This window comes from Bos grunniens, chromosome 13 (genome assembly GCF_055505025.1).
Source record: "Bos grunniens cultivar Pamir isolate PY7600 chromosome 13, Bosgru_T2T1.0, whole genome shotgun sequence".
Lineage (NCBI taxonomy): Eukaryota > Metazoa > Chordata > Mammalia > Artiodactyla > Bovidae > Bos > Bos grunniens.
Window position 1 is genome coordinate 52,088,443 of NC_141177.1, and position 21,795 is coordinate 52,110,237.

Consider the following 21,795-nt stretch of genomic DNA (forward strand, 5'->3'; position numbering starts at 1 on the left):
AGGAGACCCGGGTTTGATCCCTGGGTTGGGAAGATCCCCTGAACAAGGGAATGGCTACCCACTCCAGTTTTCTTGCCTGGAGCATCCCATGGACAGAGCAGCCTGACAGGCTACCATCCATGGGGTCATAAAGAGTTGAACATGACGGAGCAACTAACACTTCACTTCACTTCTACGATAGAAAGGGTTGAGTTTTAGGTGTAATTCACTGTCATTCTAAAATGAGTTTAGAATAGAAGTCTGTCTATACATCCCAAGCTGAGATAGGAGTTAGTTATAATTTCATTCATTAGGATCACAAATTTTCAAAATCATCAAAGAATTTAGCACACAAGCCGTGCTTGAAAACTACATTTCTGTCCTGAGCATCTTGCAGTTCATAAGGTCGATTCACACCGAGGAAGCAGATGACACTAGCTGACATTCCTCCAGACTTGAGTTCCAGCGATTCATAAAGTACCTACAGAAACCTTGATCTTACAATCTCGCTCTGTCAGTGGTGAGTCTTTGGTTTTCTGTCTTCCATTTGTATGCATGGGTCCATACTATTTTGGAGTCCACAGATCATTTTATGTTGCAATCATAGTCTGACATCTCTAATGGTCTCCTCAGCCATGCAAGTACCAAATTATCAAACCCACGCAAAGGAAGTAGATAGAAATTGGTAAATGTGGCTTAGGCAAGAGATTTCCTTCCTCTTTGAGTGTCTTAAGAGTGGTTGAGATATTTCAGGGTGGTGTGGAGGGTGGAAGATCTAAAACACAAAAATCCTAAATGAATCTTCTCCTTAAGAGAACAGCTGATAAGATTCTACACAAGAGGTTTTGTACATACAGTGATCCACATGTGGAGATACATTAAATGGCAACTTGAAAACCTGAGCGGCATTTTAAGTATTAAAAAAAAAAACCCAAACCTTTAAACAGTAGTACAAATTTGATCTTCATATTCAAAGTAAGAATGTCAATCTTTCACTTCTTAATTTCTACGATTTTTCTTTCTATGGACTCAAGTCCAACCTCAAATACTGTTCAGAAGGAGTAAATCTTGAAGCTTTCTAAAAGCAGGGGAGCTGGTGCCCTTCTCGGGACCAAGCCGCGTGCTGGCCAATAGTCCCAATGAGTCACAGCTGGAATGTCCTGTGGTTAAGATTCTGCTCTGAAAACAAAATCAAGAGCAGCAGGCACCAACTGGTCACCATGGTAACCGGTATTTGTGTACTTTGAGAAATGACTGTTCCTTTTTGTGTGGTACATTTACGCGAGAATGAATTGTTGAGGTGACGTTAGCCATCTGTGTGAGGGTAAATAAAAAGTCTCTGATTTAATTAAGTGTAAACCTTAGAAGGATGTAAAATTAGGGATATGGGATTTTTTTTCTAGAGAGATTTTGTTCTACACTAATTAATTTATTTGACATTATATTTAAGCATTTCCATCAATGTCTATTTGATGCTTGTTTTGATGTATCAGTCTCTCCCCTCCAAAGGCAAAAAGAAACTAATTGTTATTCATCACTGTTTCTCTCAAACCCCCTCCCTTTGCCCCCACCCCCCTATTCCATTCACAATGTGTTATTTAAGAACCACTGGGATTCAGGGGCTCTCCTTCAATGGAGTAATCCCATCCGGAAGGAAGAAAAAAAAAATCCCCTTCAAGTCATGTGAAAATGTCACATTTCTTAACCTTGCCGAGCTGGGAGGCAAAAACTCTACACTGATTCTGACCTTGAAGAATCTCAAATACGGTTCCTAACGATGTCACTACCTAGTGTTTCAGAAGATCCATGAAGTTCAGGGCGACTGTGGTCCTAGAGAAATCTTACCTTGTTTTGCTGGATAAAGATGAAGTAATTAAAGTTTTGGTCACTGCACTAAAACCCAAAGTTCAAAATGAGCCTTTTGGAGTGGAGAACAGTGGAGTGTTTTCTGGCTTATTATGCCTCGGCTTGGAAACAGTCTGTTTATTTTTGTATTAATTAGTTTTGAATTGGAATTCATACACTAGGTTTAATAAAAGAACTCTGTGGCTGAAATAAGCAGCCTACAGTGAAGCAGTAGTTTAGGAGTAAACAGATTGCAGCCCAGACGCCTTCCCTACCTCCACCTCCTGCAGTGGATGGTAGGGTCCAGATGGGAAGTGAAGGGCTTTTTTTGTTTCCTCTTCTTTTTATTCCTTCTCTCATTTCTACCCCTTCTTTGTGATTTCTGTCAATCATCTACAACCTTAGAAGCTTGATCATAAATACACATATTCAAAGCAGCAGTATTTAAAAAATTAAAAGGAAGATGAAGGGATAAGACTATAAAATAAACCCCACCTTTATCATTTGTATAAAATGCTTAGGTTTAGTACCTGAGGGTGAGTGAGTGAGTGTGTGCAGCTGTGGGGGAAGTGGTTGCAGTTCTTCACTGAAGCTATATTGGGAATCTACCCTGGACAAAGCCCTATGCTGGGCTTTGAGGGGATTTGAAAGGTGGTCTGGGATCTAAGGAAACTTGAATTCAGTGGGAGAGAAAGGCACACATCTCTGTCACCAGAATGTGACTATTTGCACAAAGAAGCACAAATGAAAAACTTGGGGATTTCAAAGGAAAGCTCATTTATGACTGTCTACGGGGATTAGGGAAGGCTCCGTGGAGGGGATTTGTAGAATTTGATTATGAAGTTTTCTACGCTCGAGTCAGTATGTTTCAAACGGTATTTTCTATCATAACATTTCAGCTAATAAAAATAATTTTGTCAGTTTGGAATTTGTTGAATCCAGATGATACATTTACATACAAAGACATACACATACACTCACATGTACATGCACATGTATGTACTCTCCAAGGGAAGAATAAAGGAAACCCGTGATCAGACATTTTCCTTTTTATTATAACAGGCAGCACATCCCAAGGGTAAGCGGAACAAAGTGTTTAATGTGGACACTAGGGAATGAAAAGAAAATACAAAGTTCTGAGTCCTAAGGAAGCAAATCTTCCTGGATTATCGCTATTTTTTCTGATTGAAGAAAGAGAGATGGCATAAAGTTTTTGTTTTTGTTTTAGTTTGGAGATGTGTCTAATGAAATCAAGCAGATACAGTGCACACAGCAGGGTACATAAATACCTCAGGGGGAAAATGGGCAAAGACCCCAGCAGGAAAGTCCCAAAAGAAGAAAAAGAAACACACAAGAACCATGAAAAAAGTTCCAATCCCAAGTAACAAATTCAGACGACTACAAACAGAAAACAAATTTACACTATTAGCCCCAGTTTTAATAATAATTTTAGTCAAAATTGCCAAAGTTGCACTGCAAGAAATATTTCCATAAACTTCTGGTGGGGGAATAAATTTGTGTAAAATTTCTGGTAAGAAATTTAATAATACATATCTAGAGCCATGGAAGATTCTGTTCTTTTGATTCACTCCCTTTAGAGGAATGTTTCCTAAAAGACACTTAAACTATCAAACAAAGATTTATATTTATTTGCCCTCAAATTGGAAATATCTTAAGTGAACAGTTGGAGAAGAAAATGGCAACCCACTCCAGTATTCTTGCCAGGGAAATCCCATGGGCAGAGGAGCCTGGTAGGCTGAAGTCCATGGGGTTGCAAAGAGTTGGACACGACTGAGCAAGTAGCACTAACTAAGTGAACATAGCAGAATTGTAAATACAACATATTAACAGTATGTTATGCCACTCTTAAAAATGGTTACATAGCCTACTTAGTGACAACCTTAGTGAAGAACGGGGAACACAAATGTGTAGCCCAAATTGCTACACACATATTCACACATTTCCTTGCACATAGATGTACATGTATATATACAAATGAAAAAAATGTTGGTAAGAGAAGCTTCTGGTATTAACAAAATATTAACAATGGTTCGCTTTCAGTGGGATTAATTTTTGTATTTTCCTTTCAGAGCTTTCTAAACTGCCTGATTGTTTATAGTTAGTATTTATTTTTAAAAGTTACAGTTGTAATACTGTTATTCATCTAGCATCTCTTACATGTGATTCATATGTGAATGCTTCTCATCCAGGCCAGCATTTCCGTCTTCTGTGCCTGGATTATACCTTGGAGGTACCTCTCTCTGCATATAATTATCTATGTTTAATTCCTGGACTCAGCCCCCCTCAGTAGATTTACCCTTAACTTTTGAACCAAGAAACAGCTTTAGCTGCATGCGTGGACCTTGCTCTTCATGCTGGTGTTTTCTCTCTCTGATTTCAGCTCTATGATGGCCCACAGCGGATGGGGCGCTTCTGTGGAACAGACATTCCACCTTCGGGGAGCACCACAGGCTCCAAGTTTCATGTGCTGTTTTATACGGATGGAGTCAGTCACCATGAGAAAGGATTTCAGATGCAGTGGTTCATCCAAGGTAAGCTCCCCCCCACCCCCTGGCTGATCTCAGTCTTATTTGGTAGTTGCTCTTTGACCAAGAATCTTTCCCTTTTCAATTCTACGTTTGAAAACAATTCCATCCACCAAAAGAGGAACACTAATGGTGCCAGGCTTTAGAAAGTTTACTCAGACGTTGATGGCTCTCGGAGAATGGAATCCTCTTGCAGTTAAGACAGGAAGTGAAGTCCAAGTGGACAGGATTGGGTATCTGCTTTAGGAGGTGCAGCAGTAACTCACTTATGAGAAGGAAGGAGCATCAGGAAGTTCCAAGGGCTGAAGACTTGAAGCTGGTTGTGGCAAGCAGACCACAAGGTGCGATGGAGTCTCTCAGGAGAGTGCAACAGAATGAGATTTAAGACTCACCTTAAGACTGATCAGAGAAGGAGTGACAGAGAAAGAAAGGAAGGAGTGAGTCAGAGAGAGTAGGTGGGTGAGGGGGAGGATTGGGCTGTGAGGGGACCGAGCAGAAAGCCTGAGCCACTGATGCACTAAGCCAAGGGCAGGCCATGCACTCGAGGAGGGTACCTGAGAGGCTTCTGCAAGCTGGCAGCTCTGCAAGCTGGCAGGCATCATCACTCCTGTGAAGAAGCAAATTTGTTTGAGACACAAATTCTGAAACTTGTAGACTAACCTCATGTGACCCAGTGAAGAGGGAGAGGGCCCCAGGGCAGTGCTTCTCAGAATGTGGTCCCCCAAGGCAGTGTCTTGTAAAATCTGTGAGAAATGCAGACTCTTGGGCCCCATCCGGGAGATGCCAAATAACAGACTATGAGGGAAACCCAATAGTCTGTGTCTTAACTAGTGTCCCTGGTGAGTACATTGGAGAATCACTGTCCTAGAGAGACCCAGACCTGAAAATGTAGTCCTTGTGAATATTTCATGAGCAGTTCTCAGCCAAGGGCAAAGGGCTTCCTTGTATGATTCAATCAATCTGAGAGAGAAGGGGAGTGGCCGTGTTACACTGGGGATCACACACAGACATCCTGAGCTGTGGTCCCACTGTCATAAACAGGGCGAGCCAGAGTGAGAGCACCCAGAGGTGTATTGAGGGTTTTTAACATCATGGAGCATTAATTACATGCTCCACAACACTCAGTTCAGTTCAGTTCAGTCGCTCATTCGTGTCCGACTCTGCAACCCCGTGGACTGCAGCACACCAAGCTTCTCTGTCCATCACCAACTCCCAGAGCTTGCTCAAACTCATGTCCATTAAGTCGGTGATACCACCCAGCCATCTCATCCTCTGTCATCCCCTTCTCCTTCTGCCTTCACTCTTTCCAAGCAGCAGGGTCTTTTATAGTGTGTCGGTTCTTAGTATCATGTGGTCAAAGTATTGGAGTTTAAGTTTCAGCATCAGTCCTTCCAATGAATATTCAGGACTGATTTCCTTTAGGATTGACTGGTTGGATCTCCTCGCAGTCCAAGGGACTCTCAAGAGTCTTCTCCAACACCACAGTTCAAAAGCATCAATTCTTTTGAGCTCAGCTTTATTTAGAGTGTAATTCTCACATCCATACATGACTACTGCAAAAACCAGAGCTTTGACTAGATGAACCTTTGTTGGCAAAGTAATGTCTCTGCTTTTTAATATGATGTCTAGGTTGGTCATAGCTTTTCTTCCAAGGAGCAAGCATCTTTTAATTTCATGGCTGCAGTCACCATCTACAGTGATTTTGGAGCCTAAGAAAGTCTGTCACTGTTTCCATTGTTCCCCCATCTATTTGCCATGAGGTGATGGGACCAGATGCCATGATCTTAGCTTTTTGAATGTTGAGTTTTAAGCCAATATTTTCACTCTCCTCTTCATTTTCATCAAGAGGCCCTTTAGTTCTTTGCCTTCTGCCGTAAGGATGGTGTCATCTGCATATTTGAGGTTACTGATGTTTCTCCTGGCTATCCTGATTCCAGCTTGTGCTTTATCCAGCCCAGCATTTTGCATGGTGTACTCTGAATATAAGTTAAAGAAAGAAAGTAAAGTCACTCAGTCATGTCCCTTTGGGACCCCATGGACTGTCACCTACCAGGCTCCTCTGTCCATGGGATTTTCCAGGCAAGAGTACTGGAATGGGTTGCCATTTATTTCTCCAGGGGATCTTCCTGACCCAGGGATCGAACCTAGGTCTCCTGCATTGCAGGCAGATGCTTTATAGTCTGAGACACCAGTAGGGAGTAAGTTAAATAAGCAAGGTGACAGCATAAGCCTTAACATACTCCTTTCCCAATTTGGAACCAGTCCGTTGTTCCACATCTGGTTCTAACTATTGCTTCTTGACCGGCGTACAGATTTCTCAGGAGGCAGTTAAGGTGGTCTGGTATCCCATCTCTTTAAGAATTTTCCACAGTTTGTTGTGATCCACACAGGCAAAGGCTTTGGCATAGTCCATAAAGCAGAAGTAAATGTTTTTCTGGAACTCTCTTGCTTTTTCGATCACCCAACAGATGTTGGCAATTTGATCTCTGGTTCCTATGCCTTTTCTAAATCCAACTTGACCATCTGGAAGTTCATAGTTCACATACTGTTGAAGCCTTGCTTGGAGAATTTTGAGTATTACTCTGCTAGTGTGTTGGAGAAGGCAATGGCACCCCACTCCGGTACTCTCGCCTGGAAAATCCCATGGATGGAGGAGCCTGGTGGGCTACAGTCCATGGGGTCGCTAAGAGTCGGACACGACTGAGTGACTTCACTTTCACTTTTCACTTTTATGCATTGGAGAGGGAAATGGCACCCCACTCCAGTACTCTTGCCTGGAAAATCCCATGGACAGAGGAGCCTGGTAGGCTGCAGTCCATGGGGTCGGTGAGTCGGACACGACTGAGCGACTTCATTTTCACTTTTCACTTCCATGCATTGGAGAAGGAAATGGCAACCCATTCCAGTGTTCTTGCCTGGAGAATCCCAGGGACGGGGGAGCCCGGTGGGCTGCTGTCTTTGGGGTCGCACAGAGTCGGACACGACTGAAGCGACTTAGCAGCAGCAGTAGCAGTTGCTAGTGTGTGAGATGAGTGCAATTGTGCGGTAGTTTGAGCATTCTTTGGCATTGCCTTTCTTTGGGATTGGAATGAAAACTGACCTTTTCCTGTCCTGTGGCCACTGCTGAGTTTTCCAAAGTTGCTGGCATATCAAGTGCAGCACTTTAACGGCATCATCTTTTAGGATTTGAAATAGATCAACTGGAATTCCATCACCTCCACTAGCTTTGTTTGTAGTGATGCTTTGGAAGGCCCACTTGACTTTGCATTCCAGGATGTCCAGTTCTAGGTGAGTGGTCACACCACTGTGGTTATCTGGGTCATGAAGATCTTTTTTATATAGTTTTTATAGTTCTTCTGTGTATTCTTGCCACCTCTTCTTAATATCTTCTGCTTATATTAGGTCCAAACCATTTCACACACAACTGAAGATCTCTATTATATACTCAAGAGTGTAAGGTGTTCTGTTATTGTGAACTGGAGATTGAGACAAATATGGGAGTTTTGGGGCTTCCCTAGTGGCTCAGGTGATAAAGAATTTGCCTGCAATGCAGGAGTCCCAGGTTTGACCCCTGGGTCAGGAAGATACCCTGCAGAAGGGAATGCCAACCCACTCCACTATTCTTGCCCAGAGAATTCCATGAAGAGAGGAGCCTGGTGGGTTACAGTCCATGGGATTGCAAAGAGTCAGACACGACTGAGTGACTAAAACACAAACACACACGGGTCAGTATTTAAAAATATCTGATGGTAAGCCACAGTATAATTGAAATATAGATTATGAATTCCCAAGCACATGGACTGTGATAATTAAGCTCGTGAAAGTTCTGCATTGTCCTCTTCATCAAGATTTAACCTTGGAATGTCAATTTTTTTGATCTATTAAATGAAGGGCCTGAATTGATTCATCTTTGTGATACAGCCCATCTTTAGTATTCTGTGATTCAGAAATAGGGTGACTCAAATGTCTGATTCAAAGGGAGCTAGAGACTGTGGAAAGACCTAGAAGAAATAGGAAAATCTTGGAACATGACCCAGATTTTCAAGGGTAAGGGGTATTTTCCAGAACAGTGTTTCTCAAACTTCCTTGTGGATATGCATCATTGGAGATCTTGCTAAGAAGCAGATTCTGATGTACGCAGTGAGGTAAGGCCCATGAATCTGTAGTTCTGAGAAGTTCCTAGGTAATGCTGATGGGATATCTCTGTAGACCACACTTGAACAGTTTTCTCTTCTTTAATCTCTGAAGCAGTCTCTGAAGCAATGAGGTTCTTCCTCACTGGGGCCCCAGCTCTTATCCTTCCGACACTGAGACAGAAAGTGGAAAGTAAGAAATGCCAATCACAAGGCTTAGGGACTAGGGACATGGTCCTCAGCCCGAGATACATGGCATTGGAATTACCTGGAAGTTTTCCTGAGTACCAGTGCATGGGTTCCAACATGCAGAGATGGGATTCCATTGATCTGCAGTGGGACCTTGACTATCCTTAATTATAAAAAGCTCCCTGAGGAATTCTGCCATGCAGCTAGAATGGACAATTTTAGGAGCAGTAATTTATTTTGCTGGCAGTATCCTTCTCTTCAGTAAACTGATTCCTCTTCCCTCCTGGCTCTTATAGCCATGCCAGCCCAGGGCCACACTGAGTGTGACTTCATGATCATTATTGGCTACACTGCATAACTACATCACTAAGACCACACCAAGGAAGATGATTTAATGGATAACTTTGGGTACACTGGATGACTGTATCATGGGTTCCTCCAGTCAACGTACTAGGCGTGGCTGAATCCTCTCCTGAAAGCTTTGGGTTTTCGTTGGGAAAAGCTTTTTCTTCCAGGTCCATTTGGAACCTGCCTTCATTTGGGAGAGTCAAAGACACCCTCTGTCTGTTCTCTTTTCCTGTTTATTATTTCAAAACTTACTCCCAATGGCTGAAAACTTGCTAGGCTTGGAACCAGAGTTCAGCAATATTTCGTAAAGCAATATTTTGCCAGATGGGGCCAGAACTGAACAATTTTTTTTTAACTCTGTGTTGCCCACTAGATATAAATTATGCTTGGGAAGAACTTTCTAGAAGGGGAACTATTAGTGATCTAGATCTGTGCAAAATTAACTGTCGTATTCAGTAGCTATGCAGCCCTGAGTTTATACTCTGCATCTGAACTAGGTCCTTAATTCAAGACAGCCCAAGAAGAGGGGACAACAGGAACCGCAAGGGTCAGGAAGGAGGTCTCTGATGGAGGCAGTTCCCTCACTTCTCACCCACTGTTGGTAAATTGAAGACATAGGTCTGAGTTTTAGTCATCCGTGTGTTCCTTCCACAGATATTAAGGAGCTGTTTGGAGCCAGGTGCTGTGCTAGGGCTGGGGACCCTGAGTGACTCCTGCCCACAGGCCTGGGTCCTGCTCTCAGAAGTAGCCATCTAGCAAAGAAACGCACAAATCTATATAACATCAGCTGTGTGATGATGCCCCGGGAGCACACAAAAGGGGATTTGACGTGCACAGGAGGCTAGTGTATGAGGGCGGGATGGTTGAACTAAAACCTAAGACTAAGCATGAGTTAAGCAGGCAAAGAGGAGAAGGGGAAGGGTTCCTAGTAGAAGAAACACCCTGAGGTGGGAGGGAGCAGGGGGAGGGGGAGGGGCCCACAGGCCAGGGCAGCTGCAGTCCAGTTTCACAGAGAACTGTGTTGGGGGAGCTGGAGAGTGAAGCAGTTGCTTTGGGTCCCCCACTCTTAGGGGCTCGGGCCAGATAGGGGTCATAACCTCTCTTTCCGGCAAACCCTTTTGATGTCAGATAAATTTCTTTGCATGCATCTTTTTGGGGGAGATTATCTGGACATTGAAGCAGTTATGACCTTGAAGTATCACATGTACATACAAAGAAGAAAAATGAGTCACATCTAACCATGTTCACTTGAAATAATATGTTAGTTTTCAGTTCTTTGTTTTTCTTATAACTTAAAAAAATTTATACAGTTTTTGAAGGTTACTTTCCATTTACAGTTATTACAAAATATTGGCTGTATTTCCCATGTTGTAGAATATATCTTTGAGTCTATCTTCCACCCAGTAGTTTGGTACCTTCCCCTCCCCTACCCCATATTGCCCTATTCCTTCCCTCCCTCCCCACCAGTAACCACTAGAGTTTGGTTCTAGTTCTGGCAACACTAGATGGAGTTTGGTTCCTCTAACTGTGAGTCTGCTTCTCTTTTGTATTTTTTATATTCCGCATGTAAGCAATATCATGCAGTATTTGTCTTTGACTTCAAAGAGACGAGTTTTGAGTAGGATCTGGAAGCACTGAAACAGCGTGGTGTGTTGTGGGATTTTAATACAAAATAAAATGCAGAATAGAGGAAGAAACATAAAACAAGTACAAGAGCCAAACAGTTGTGGGATTTTAATACAAAACAAAATGCAGAGTAGAGGAAGAAACACAAAACAAGTACAAGAGCCAAACAATACAATTAGAAGTGAGTCTCAATTTTTTAAAGTACAGTAGAAATATTCTTGAACGTGTATGTGTATGCGTGCACATGTGTCCACGAGTGTCATTGTCTGAGCGCAGCCCCCTCGAATCTCCATCTCAGAATCAGGATGCAATGGCCAGAGCCCAGGACACCCAGGCTGATGCTGGCTGGGAAGCTGTTCTCGCTCACCTGATCAAAGCAACTGCCTCTTCCCACTAGAATCAAATCTCCTTTCAGGCCTCTCTCCCCTCCCACTCTCTCCTAAATGATGCAGTGAGAAGTCCCAAACCCTCTTCATCACGATTTCAGAATTGGCAGTGGCATCATTTCCTGACCATGGCTGCTGGAGGAGAACCCCATGCACGTCATTCATGTGGCCCACTAATCCATAAACCCACTCTCAAAATGTGCCTCTGTGTGGCCCACACAAATCTTCTATTTGCTCTGAGAAAATGGGCCCACAATCTGGGCTTTCTTTGTGGGCGCATCTTTAAAGCTGCACTGTAGATGTGAGCCTTGCCTTTCTGCAAACCATCAAAGAGAATCCCACTCTGCAAAGAAAGAAATGGCCACAGTTGCCTGGCTAAACGGTCCACAGTATTCAGCGCGGACAGCATTGTCTGGGGGCTGCATTCGGCCCAGAGGCCTGCGTCTGGGTTGCTGAAGGAAATATAGAACTTTCTGAGTGCTGTGTGAATAGGGCCCCCCAGGCCAGCTGCGCACACCCCCTCACCCACTCTGGTCACTCCTCCCAGGGGCCCTCTTTCACTTGGCAATGGAATCCGGCAAACAAACAAGGTCAAGGAGCTTTGTGAGTGAAAGAGTGATGTTTGCCAAGGGAGAATCGCCCCACCCCCTCCAACTGGGAGCTGCAGCAGAGGAAGGGAGAAGGGCACGGATGGGAGGTGATGTCACCCTGGGCTCTCACAAAGGAGAGCCTAGCCTTTTCTTTGCAGAGACAGATGACATCAGCCTCTTGAATGGGGGCTGTTTCCATTTTATCATCTTTTTAGCTAGTAACGAGATTTCTCGAGCCTTGAGGGTTTTTCAGAAATTGGCTGAGGGTTTATGAAAGCCGTATCCTGATCCTGCAAGACTGGCTTTATTTGAACGTGAGCCAGCGCCTTCTTGACCACCTGTGGACATGCAGAACTGTGTCAAAGTGCTTCTAAAAAAATGCATTTTGAGAGTCCTGGCCAAGAACCTCCTTGAGGTCGGCCATGTTTCTTGTAAACCTTCCCTCTGTTCTCTCCCTCAGGAGGTCATTTCAATAGTCTTTGTTATTGTTGGTCTTTCAGGGGAATTCTTCTAATTTGTCGTTTTTATTCCTTTTGTGACTTAGACTTTGTGGGCTGGAGTTTCTGAGAGGCTCACCTTTTGAAGACAAAGGTTTCATCTTTTGTAATTCTGTTAGCCATTGGCCTACAGGCAATTGCCGGGCAATTGGCCCGAGAGTGTGGGACCCAATAAACTGGGCTCTGTGAGCAGATCCGTGGGTTTCCCTCCGAAGACTAGGCAGTTTGTGGTTTTGCATCATGTGGTAGTGATTACTCTGGGCCTCTGAACAGGACATGTTTCATTCAGTCAACCAACCAGCGTATATTTATTCACGACCAGGATCTGGGCTTGGTGTTTGTAGAGTATAGAGAGTACATTTGTTTGCTCAGGCCGCCATAATAGAATACCACACTTCAGGTGGCTTAAACAACAGAAATGTGTTGCTCACGGTTCTGGAGGCTGAAGTTCAAGATCCAGGTGCTGGCAGGTTTGGTTTCTCCTGAGGCTTCAGTGTTTGGACTTGCAGATGACAGCCTTCAGAGTGATTGGCCAGAGACAGCCTGGAAACTAACCCATCGCCATAAAACCCAAGACTAAGCCACACGGCAGAGCAGTTCTCCGAGGTTCCCTTACCCTCCTTCTTTCTGCCTGGGCTCCCCATCAATGAAGTCTCCTGCTTCATCAGCACATGTGTCTCTTTGGACACTTCATTTCCAGGTGTTAGACAAGAACTCACTGTAAAGCCCTGAAAGGGGTCCTCCTTCCTGCTACATGTCCTTGCATGGCCTCGTCTACGTGAACCTAGTGATGTCTCTGTGTGTCCAAGTTTTCTATTTGTATAAGGAGGCCAGTCAGGTTGGATGAGGGCCCCCTCTGGGAGCCTTACTCTGCCTTTATCACCTCTTGAGTAGCCCTGTGTCCAAATGCAGTCACATTCTGAGGTGCTGCAGGTTAGTGCTTCAGTGGGTTGATTCTGGGGGCGCAGTGGGAGAGACACAGTTCAGCCCATAACAGAGAAGAAGGAGACAGCATCCTTGACCTCAGGGAGGTAGTCATGTGGTAGGGGAGACAGATAGACACAGGAGTGCAGAATCCATGACTGTGATGCCCTGGGGGCTGGGAGGAGACCTAGGCTGGCCTCAGGTCTCCTTTGAGAGGCCCTCCAGGCTGCTTTGATATGTGCGCTGAGTTTTAAAGAGGAAACAAGAATCAGTCAAATATCTGGGAGAGAAAGACATTTCTAAGCAAAAGCAGGGAGTCTTGAGTTGATGGTGCCAAAGGTTTTCAACAGGCAAATATTTCATGTACAGCAGGAGTCCCCAACCTCTGGGATCCAATGCCTGATGATCAGAGGTGGAGCTAATGTAATAATAATAGAAATAAAGTGTACAAAAAATATAATGCACTTGAATCATGCCATGACCATCCTCTTCACCCTGGTCTGTGGAAAATTTGTCTTCCATAAAACTAGTCCCTGGAGCCAAAAAGGTTGGGGACTGTTGATCTAAAGCACAGGTTCCGAACACCAACCCCAAATAGCTTATTGGGATTCAAAATTGCTTCTTGAAAATATCTAATGGTTTATGTATAAAGCACATATACACAGAGCACAGAGCAGAAATATAGTATATCTGTGATATTAAATTTTTTGAGCAGTTGGGCAAAAAATATCCAACAGCCTCCTTTGAAGGGCAATAATGAACAAATGATTGAGAAAATCCTGAGCTGAAGGGAGGGCAGAAGCCAAGGCAGAGCGGATTGTCAGAGCCTAGTGGATAAGGGCCATCGGAAGAGCTTAGATTTTATTTCGTGTGGTCTGTCCTGAGTCTTGCTTCTGTGAGATGCAGACATCCACAGCAATCTGGAGGTGCAGTGCTCACAGGGAAAGTGATTTTTAATTGTGGTCAGCAGAGATTCCTGAGCAGGCTTGTAAGGCTGGGCTGTGAATCATACTGTCTGGTCCTCATCTCAGGCCGAGACCTTTCTCTCTGCTGCTGACGAATTGCTCTCCTGTGTCATTTCCTGCTGGGTTGTAATAGAATGTCCCAGAGAAAAGCGGTAAAACACTTCTCCCACTCTGCCTCGAAAGTAACTTCATCTGCACTCAAGAATGTGCCCTTTGTTCAGTAAATCTGTAAGCAAGCTCTTGATAAAGACAGATGGATAAAAGCATAGACTCCCGTGATTATGTAGTGTGATGAAGAAATCTTGTTCAGTTTGGGTCAAAATTTAAGTAAAAGAGAAATCTTTTAAAAACGTTATTCTGTTTAATTTAAAAGTTATTTCCCCAACTGTTAACTAGGCTTTCTTCTTAGCATTAGCATTTACACATGCTATATCCTGCTGTACTTATTCTGGCCACTTCAGCATATTTGCTATTTTGGATTTTTGTCTTTGTTACTCTTGGAAAACATTTAAGCCAGGAGATTGAAAGTTGTGTGCAGTCTTAGTGGAGAAGCAAAGCACAGATTGTTGTATTATGATACTGTGTCTGATTTTTATTTAGGGCAGATTCTCACTTAACATCTTTTTTGGAAAGAGGTTCTTAATGGATAATTGTCATGTAAAAAGGAATCTGTTTGGAAGTTTGTAAAGTTGGGATGATAACATATGAAGAAAATCACCCAACTCTTCTTGCCTTGGTTTCTCAATTTTCCCAGCAAGATCCTAGTGATCAGAGGCTACACTGAACCTATGTAGACATTTCACTATGAGTGGAAAAGTTAAACCCTGACATTGTTTGCTTCCCTGACGACAACAGAAAAGACACATACACATAGTTGACCTTCGTGCCATGTTGGCTCTGTGTCTTGTAACCAGTGGCGACCTTGTAGAAATCTGGCATCCCAGTTCCCACGTCGCTACTGTGTGAAAGGCTGAGCTCTATTTCCATCGCTCTTTTCCAAACAGTTAAAAAAAAAAAGTAAAAGTAACCCTCAAACAACCATGACCTTCCCAAATCATACATTGCACAACTTGTAATAGTCCTTGAGATTTGGGCCAAAAAGCAGGGCTTTCTCAAATCTTCTTATTTGTGTTCTGGTTCCTTGGCAACAACACCCCTGATGGACACTGCACACACTTTCCAGGGGATTCCACACTTTTCTATACAATATGAAAAAAGAAACCACACATTTTTTTTTTTATAGTTTCGAGTTTTGTAGCAGCCCCAAATGACTAAATCAACACAAAATAAACATGATGTTCTGTATAGAACATACTTTTTGTCCCCAGAGATTTCTCTTTTTGAACATTTACTTAAATATTGCCATAATTAGCTCTGACCTTGGGTGTCCAAGGGCTTGTATTTTTGTATATGCCCCTGAACATTCAGAGAAACTAAAGCCAGCCTTCAGTGGACTTGACTCACAAAATCAAGAATGAATCTCCAGTGTGAGATAGTAACTACATTCTAGAAGGTTTAATCTAATTCTGAATTCTCTGTTTAAGTAATGAAATTGACATACCTTGTCTCTGACTTCTTTCTCCTTCCTGTTATACTTACAGACTACTCACAGGCCAAATAATATAGATTTTACTACCTACATGTAATTTAAAAAATTTTTTTACATGTTTTTCTTTCTTGGGCTTGCTGTGAGGTATATAGAATCTTAGTTACCTGACCAGGGATTGAACCTGAACCCCCTGCATTTGAAACACAGTCTTAACCACTGGACCACCAGAGAGGTCCCCCTAAACGTAATTTTAAATTTATTTTAAGACATTAATGATGATAAAAATAAAACCATGTTGCCTTATTAACAGCAAATGAAAATATGCTTTACATGATTGATGCACTGATTTAATTGATACCTCATTTATTATTACTAGACCAAGTAATTACCTAAAATTTTGATACTATAATTTTTGAAAAGTTGGTGCTATCATTTTACCATGTGCTGGATCTTTTGGCTAACACTTTAAAAATACAATCTCTTTTCTTCTCTTACTAATTCTCTGAAATCAGCATCTCATCCCCATATTATAGATAAGAAAATTGAGAAAGGAGTCTTAGAAAAGTTAAGTAACTTCCCCAAGCTCACAGGGATGGAATGAGGACACGACTAAGTGTGTGGTGTTGCACACCCAAGCCTGTGTTTTAAACAGCTGCACTCTGCCTACAAGCAAATAGTTTTCCCCCAGTTTTTCATTGCAAAAAAGATGGAGTAATATTGCAATGCAGAGAAGGTCAGAGCTTATAGTAGGTAATTTCGCAGCTAAGTTCCCACTGAGGATAATGGGTGTTTTCAAATGAATGTCTGCCATCTTTCCCAAGTAAATAATATTCCAGTTCCAAGGTCTCCCCTCTAAATTGCACAGTTTCTTCTTTCTTCAAGGTCTCCATAGCAATGATGGGGTGAAGCTCATTACTTAGTTAACAACTAGTTCAAAATAGCTGAGACTGCTTGTCTGTCCTTCAACACAGTATCCACTTCTTCATAAAGTTTCTTTCTCTGAAGTGGCTGCATATGGTTGCAGTAATCATACAGTTTGAGCTGGGGTAGACCACAGAGATCATCTAATCTGTTACCATGGTTAAGTTATGCAAACTAGCTTACAAGAGAAGTGATACAAAGTGACAGTAGCTACCCCATAAGAGATTAGTTGGATGAAGTGAATGATGGGAATGGACTGGAGCTGATCTTCAATAATTTTAAAATGTCTCCTAAGAGAGAATGATTGATTTCTTCTGAATTGTAAGAAGAGAATGTCTACTGGGAAACCATTTTTTATCTTGGTTGGAATGAGTACATGAGATGAAAGACGATGTAGTCGAAAAGATGACAAGATCGACTATACTTCTCTGGGTCAAAAAGATTTTTATCCTTTCATATAAAGGAAATTAAAATTCATATTATGTGTTGTTGTTCAGTCTCTCAGTTGTATCCAACTCTTTGCAACCCCACAGACTGCAGCATGCCAGGCTTCCCTGTCCTTCAATATCTCCTGGAGTTTGCTCAAACTCGTGTGTCCATTGAGTTGATGATACCATCCAACTGTCTCATCCTCTGTCATCCCCTTCTCCTCCTGCTCTCAATCTTTTCCAGCATTTGGTGTCTTTTCCAGAGTCAGCTCTTCACATCAGGTAGCCAAAGTATTGGAGCTTCAGCATCAGTCCTTCCAGTGAATATTCAGGGTTGATTTCCTTTAGGATTGACTGGTTTGATCTTCTTGATGTCCAAGGGACTCTCAAGAGTCTTCTCCAGCACCACAGTTTAAAGGCATCAATTATGTGAAAAGTCCTAAAATATGGGTACATTGAGTTCATGTTTCTCTATGGTATAGTAAGCTGAAACACTTCAGATTCAGGACATCTCAGAGAGTCCAATGGCTATGATGATTTTAATTTTGAATATTAATATGACATGTGGGAATTTAAAAGTCATTTAAAAACTATGGACAGAATTGATTTTTGAGCTTCTTGTATAATCCTTGTATCTATTTTCCAGGTCATTAACTTCATGTTATGATCATATTCTTTCACTCTTTTTTTTTTTTTTCCTGTCCCTACCATTGGAAACTGATTACTTCACATCCATTGCTGTATGGAACACATTTAGACAAAATGGTTATCACAAAATCTGGCAGTGATGAAATCACTGTGGAAGATGAAACTCTAAACAGTCACCCTAAAATCTAGAGTTGGAGTCTCCTAATGTGATACCTAGCCTAAGTTTGTCTCTAGTTTTCTCAACTTTGTGCTGAGTCTGAATGTTTCTGTCCCCTCAAAATTCACGTGTTGAAACCTAACTCTTATGGTGTTAGTATTAGGAGTGGGGCATTTGGGAGGTGATTAGGTCATGAGCATAAAGCCCTCATAGCTGGGATTAGTGAATTTATGAGACAGCCCAGAGAGGCCTCACCCCATCTACCATGTTATGTGTACACCCAGAAGAAGGCCCTCAGCCCACTTCCTAGGGCGACTGTAACAAAATACCACAACTGGGTAGCTTAAAACAACAGAAATGTATTCTTTCACAGTTCTGGAGTCTTGAAGTCCAAAATCAAGGTCAGCCTGGCCATCCCTCTGAAGGCTCTAGAGAAGAAGCCTTCCTTACCGCTTCGAGCTTCTGCTCATTGCTGGGAACCCTTGGCTTTCATTGGCTTGATGACATGTAACTTGAGTCTCTGTTTCCATCTCCTCTATGTCTCTGTGTCCAAATCTCTCACCTCTTAGAAGGGCACCAATTATACTGAATTTCAGCCCCCGTCTAATCCAGCATGACCTCATCTTAACTTTATAACATCTACAAAGACCTTTTTCCCAAAGAAGGTCAGATTCACAGGTTCCTGGGGAACACCATTCAACCCAACACGAGAGCTTCTGCAACTTTGACAACTCTCCCCCTCTCTTGGAGTCTCCGGCTTTTGTCTTCCTTCTAACTTCTTTTTCCTCTGGAGAATTTCCCATTCCTTGGTCTTTGTATTACCTGGTTTCCTTCTCTGATGTCATGTCATGATTGCTCCTCTATGTCGTCATAGAATCAGTGCTAACCCACAAAATCCACCCCCTCCCTGCCGCAAATTGTACTAACAAGTGAGTCAGATGCATTTGGGGGCCCCACTCATGGCTTTGTCTTCAAAGAGGGCTGTTGACCGGATTTTAGTCTTCTCTTTTAGGATGAACACCTATCATTTGCGTTTGTCCTACATCCCAGGACTGTGGCATATACTTTTACACTACTGAGGGATTAACTGATAAAACCAGTCACCTCTCAAGGTTTGCAGCAGAGAAAGTTTTTATTTTAAAATTATAGAAATACTATTAAAATAGAAATCATTCATTTTAATGAAGTATATGAACATCCCCATTTGTTTAAAATTGATTTTTACTGTACTCTGGCTTTTCAGCTTCTTTTTAACACCGATCACTAATTTCTCAGACATTTCCCTCCAAGGTTAGAGGGTGAGTATGTGAAGATGTCCCATTTGGGTCCATTCTCTGTTGCTTTTCGTCCAACATCAGGGAGCTTGGGCCATGCCACACCCAAGCTGGCAGGTCTCCTGGTGCTCTTGGTTTATGGAACATAGTTTCAGGAAAATGCCAAGTTTAAAGAGGTTTGAGCAATTGTAATTGCAGGAAACACAGAATATGCTTTTAAAACTTTGTGCCTCTAATTCCATGTAACCCTTTCTTAGCTGATTTGCTTTTATTAAAACTCTTGTGTTAAAAGCAAAAAATAAAAAGACAACCAAACCACCCCAAACCTTGAGGGTGGGACATACATAGACTATGCTTCTCATTGCCATTGTTCTGGAATTTTATAACTCACTGCTTGTTTTAGATCAAACTTACAAACAAAGAAACCCCAAAACAGCGTTAGCAAAGTTCTTCTATGGAAAAGATTTAAGTTATCTTCACAAGTGAGCAGGTTTAACAACAACTTTTAACTCTTTCTTGTTATGAGTTCCGTTAGATCAGCATGCTTCCTGCTGATAAGGTAAGCGCTTCCTTTCAGCTGATGACTGGGAGTTTGAAGGAAAACAGAATCAAACAGATGATCAGTCACCAGAACTAAAAGCTTTTAAAGATTAATTATAACTGAAAAACATATGATTCTCTTCAGAGTGTTATCTTATTTAACTTCAGCTGATATCTATTCATATTAGTATATTAGGTTTGTTAGATTGGCCTCAAATTAAATGAAAAAGATTCTTACTTTATTATTTTTTTTCTGGTTGCTATGATGATATTTTGCCTTAGTACTGAGGGTGGTGTTGAACATTGTCAATCCAGGGCCTTAGGGATGAAACGCCCAACTAGTCATAATGGAGAGAAGGCAGAGCCTGGGAGTAGCGGGTGGGGGACAGGTTGGGGGTGGCCAGGCAAGGTTGGCCCCAGAGCTGCCAGTACTGTGTGAGTTACATGTTCAGCAGACTTCTTGAGCCTCACTTGGGCGATATGATCATTCTTGCTGACCTCGTAGAGTTGTTATGAATCTCAAATAAGATGATGTGCTCGTGAGAAGCACATGGAGAAACTGTTCACTACCATACAGACGTGAACTATCTTTATTGTAGCTTCATGAATAATTGGCTTCATATATCTTATTGGGTATTCACGGTGACTCTTTAGCTGGTATGGTAGTTCCTCTTCAACTCTAAGTCTTTCTCTAGGCTTATCCCAGATCTGGATAAACACTGGTTCAGTTGTAATACACAGTATATGTGGGGTGATGATCATATGCAGGACATTTGGCTAAAAACCATACTTTGGTTTTTTCATTAAATCTATGTCACAACCCTATGAGGTTAAATACTAACACTGTTACAGATGAAAACACCAAGGGCTAAAAAGGTTAAATTAGTCATCCGAAGAGTAGCACAGTCAAAGCTGGAAGCTCTTTTGTCTTATGCCACAGCCTATGCTTTACTTGGTATGCTATTATATTTCCAAAAGTTTTGCAAATTGGTATGCAAATTATGCAACTATGAAATCATGTCATCTCCTCCATGAAAATCTTCTCTTACCAGTCGGGTACAAAGAGCCACCATCTCTCTCTTTCTTCTGAATATGTATCCTTCAAATCTCTTGATTCAGCACTCCATTGTCTACTCCTTGGTTTGTATTTTCATCATTTAATTATTTCCTTTATATAGACCCCTGAAATGCTTTCTGAAATCACTGTCTTCTGTTTTAGAGGCCTGAAGCCCACTTATAGCAAACTTCATTATTTCCCTACATTTTATTATTCATCCAATGGGACAGACATGACAATGAGGAGGCTCTTGGAGTCTAAACATCACTTCCTATGCTATTTCCTGATAGTTGTTGGCTGATACAGCTTCTTTCATCCCCAGCCTTGTCTATCCTCCATCCCCGCTTTCTACTCTTCCTGTGACCCCCTGGTCACTGACCCACCGTCACAGACATGACTGACAAAGACATGGTTGTTTAAAATGACTGCATCGCTTGCTGAACTGTATTTTTTCCAGCACTTTCATTTGTTTTAGCATTTGCAGGTGTGTCTATCCCACTATTTCCACTCTAACTGAAATGTAAACACCTGAGATTTTTCCAGAAGCCGTGTCGTTTCCATCTCAAAAAGAGGTGATTGGATTTAGAAATATGTTTTCTTCTGTGACTCACTCAAGAGAAACTGTATTTTCACAAGAGATTATTAAGTCTAGAATCTCACACCAAGAGAGTACAGCGAGCAAAACAATGTTTCTTCTTCCTGGCCCAAGTAAATTTAACAGGAAAGTAAAATTAGGATACTCATTTTGTGGCAAGATTTTAATATTAGACATCAGCAACCCTGAGAATAACTCCATAGGAAAAGCAAATAAGTAGATTTTTGAATTCCACTTTATTAAAAATAAAACTTGTCTCTACCACACAAAGTGCAGAAATAGTAAATGAGATAAACAGCTTTGCTATTCAGTATAAATAAGATGAGGCAGAAGTAAATCATTTTGCTTTTGATTCATTTCAGCATTTGGAGCATGTTCTCTCTCCTTTAGAATAACACACAATAGGAGTTTTTGGATTGTCTTGCTATTTCCTTTTATTGGTAATGGGACTGTATGTGTTGATATAGGTTCCAAATTACAGTTCTGTCTGTCCCTTTTTCACAGCTAATTAAATGGAAATTGATGTATCAATACAATTCAAAAGACTCACATTATGTATTCTTAAAAAAAACTCTACTATTTACTGTGAATTATAGTT

The 21,795-nt window shown here is 41.9% G+C and overlaps 1 protein-coding gene across 2 annotated transcripts in view; it reads left to right on the top strand.

Moving 5' to 3' along the window:
- The window catches only part of CUBN (cubilin), a 259,434-nt gene that overhangs the window by 89,395 nt on the left and 148,244 nt on the right, over window positions 1-21,795 (top strand). For both annotated transcript variants that reach the window (XM_086334167.1, XM_086334168.1), the window contains one exon: window positions 4,226-4,376. In XM_086334167.1, the coding sequence (XP_086190293.1) occupies window positions 4,226-4,376 (151 nt within the window). The remainder of the gene's footprint in view (window positions 1-4,225; window positions 4,377-21,795) is intronic.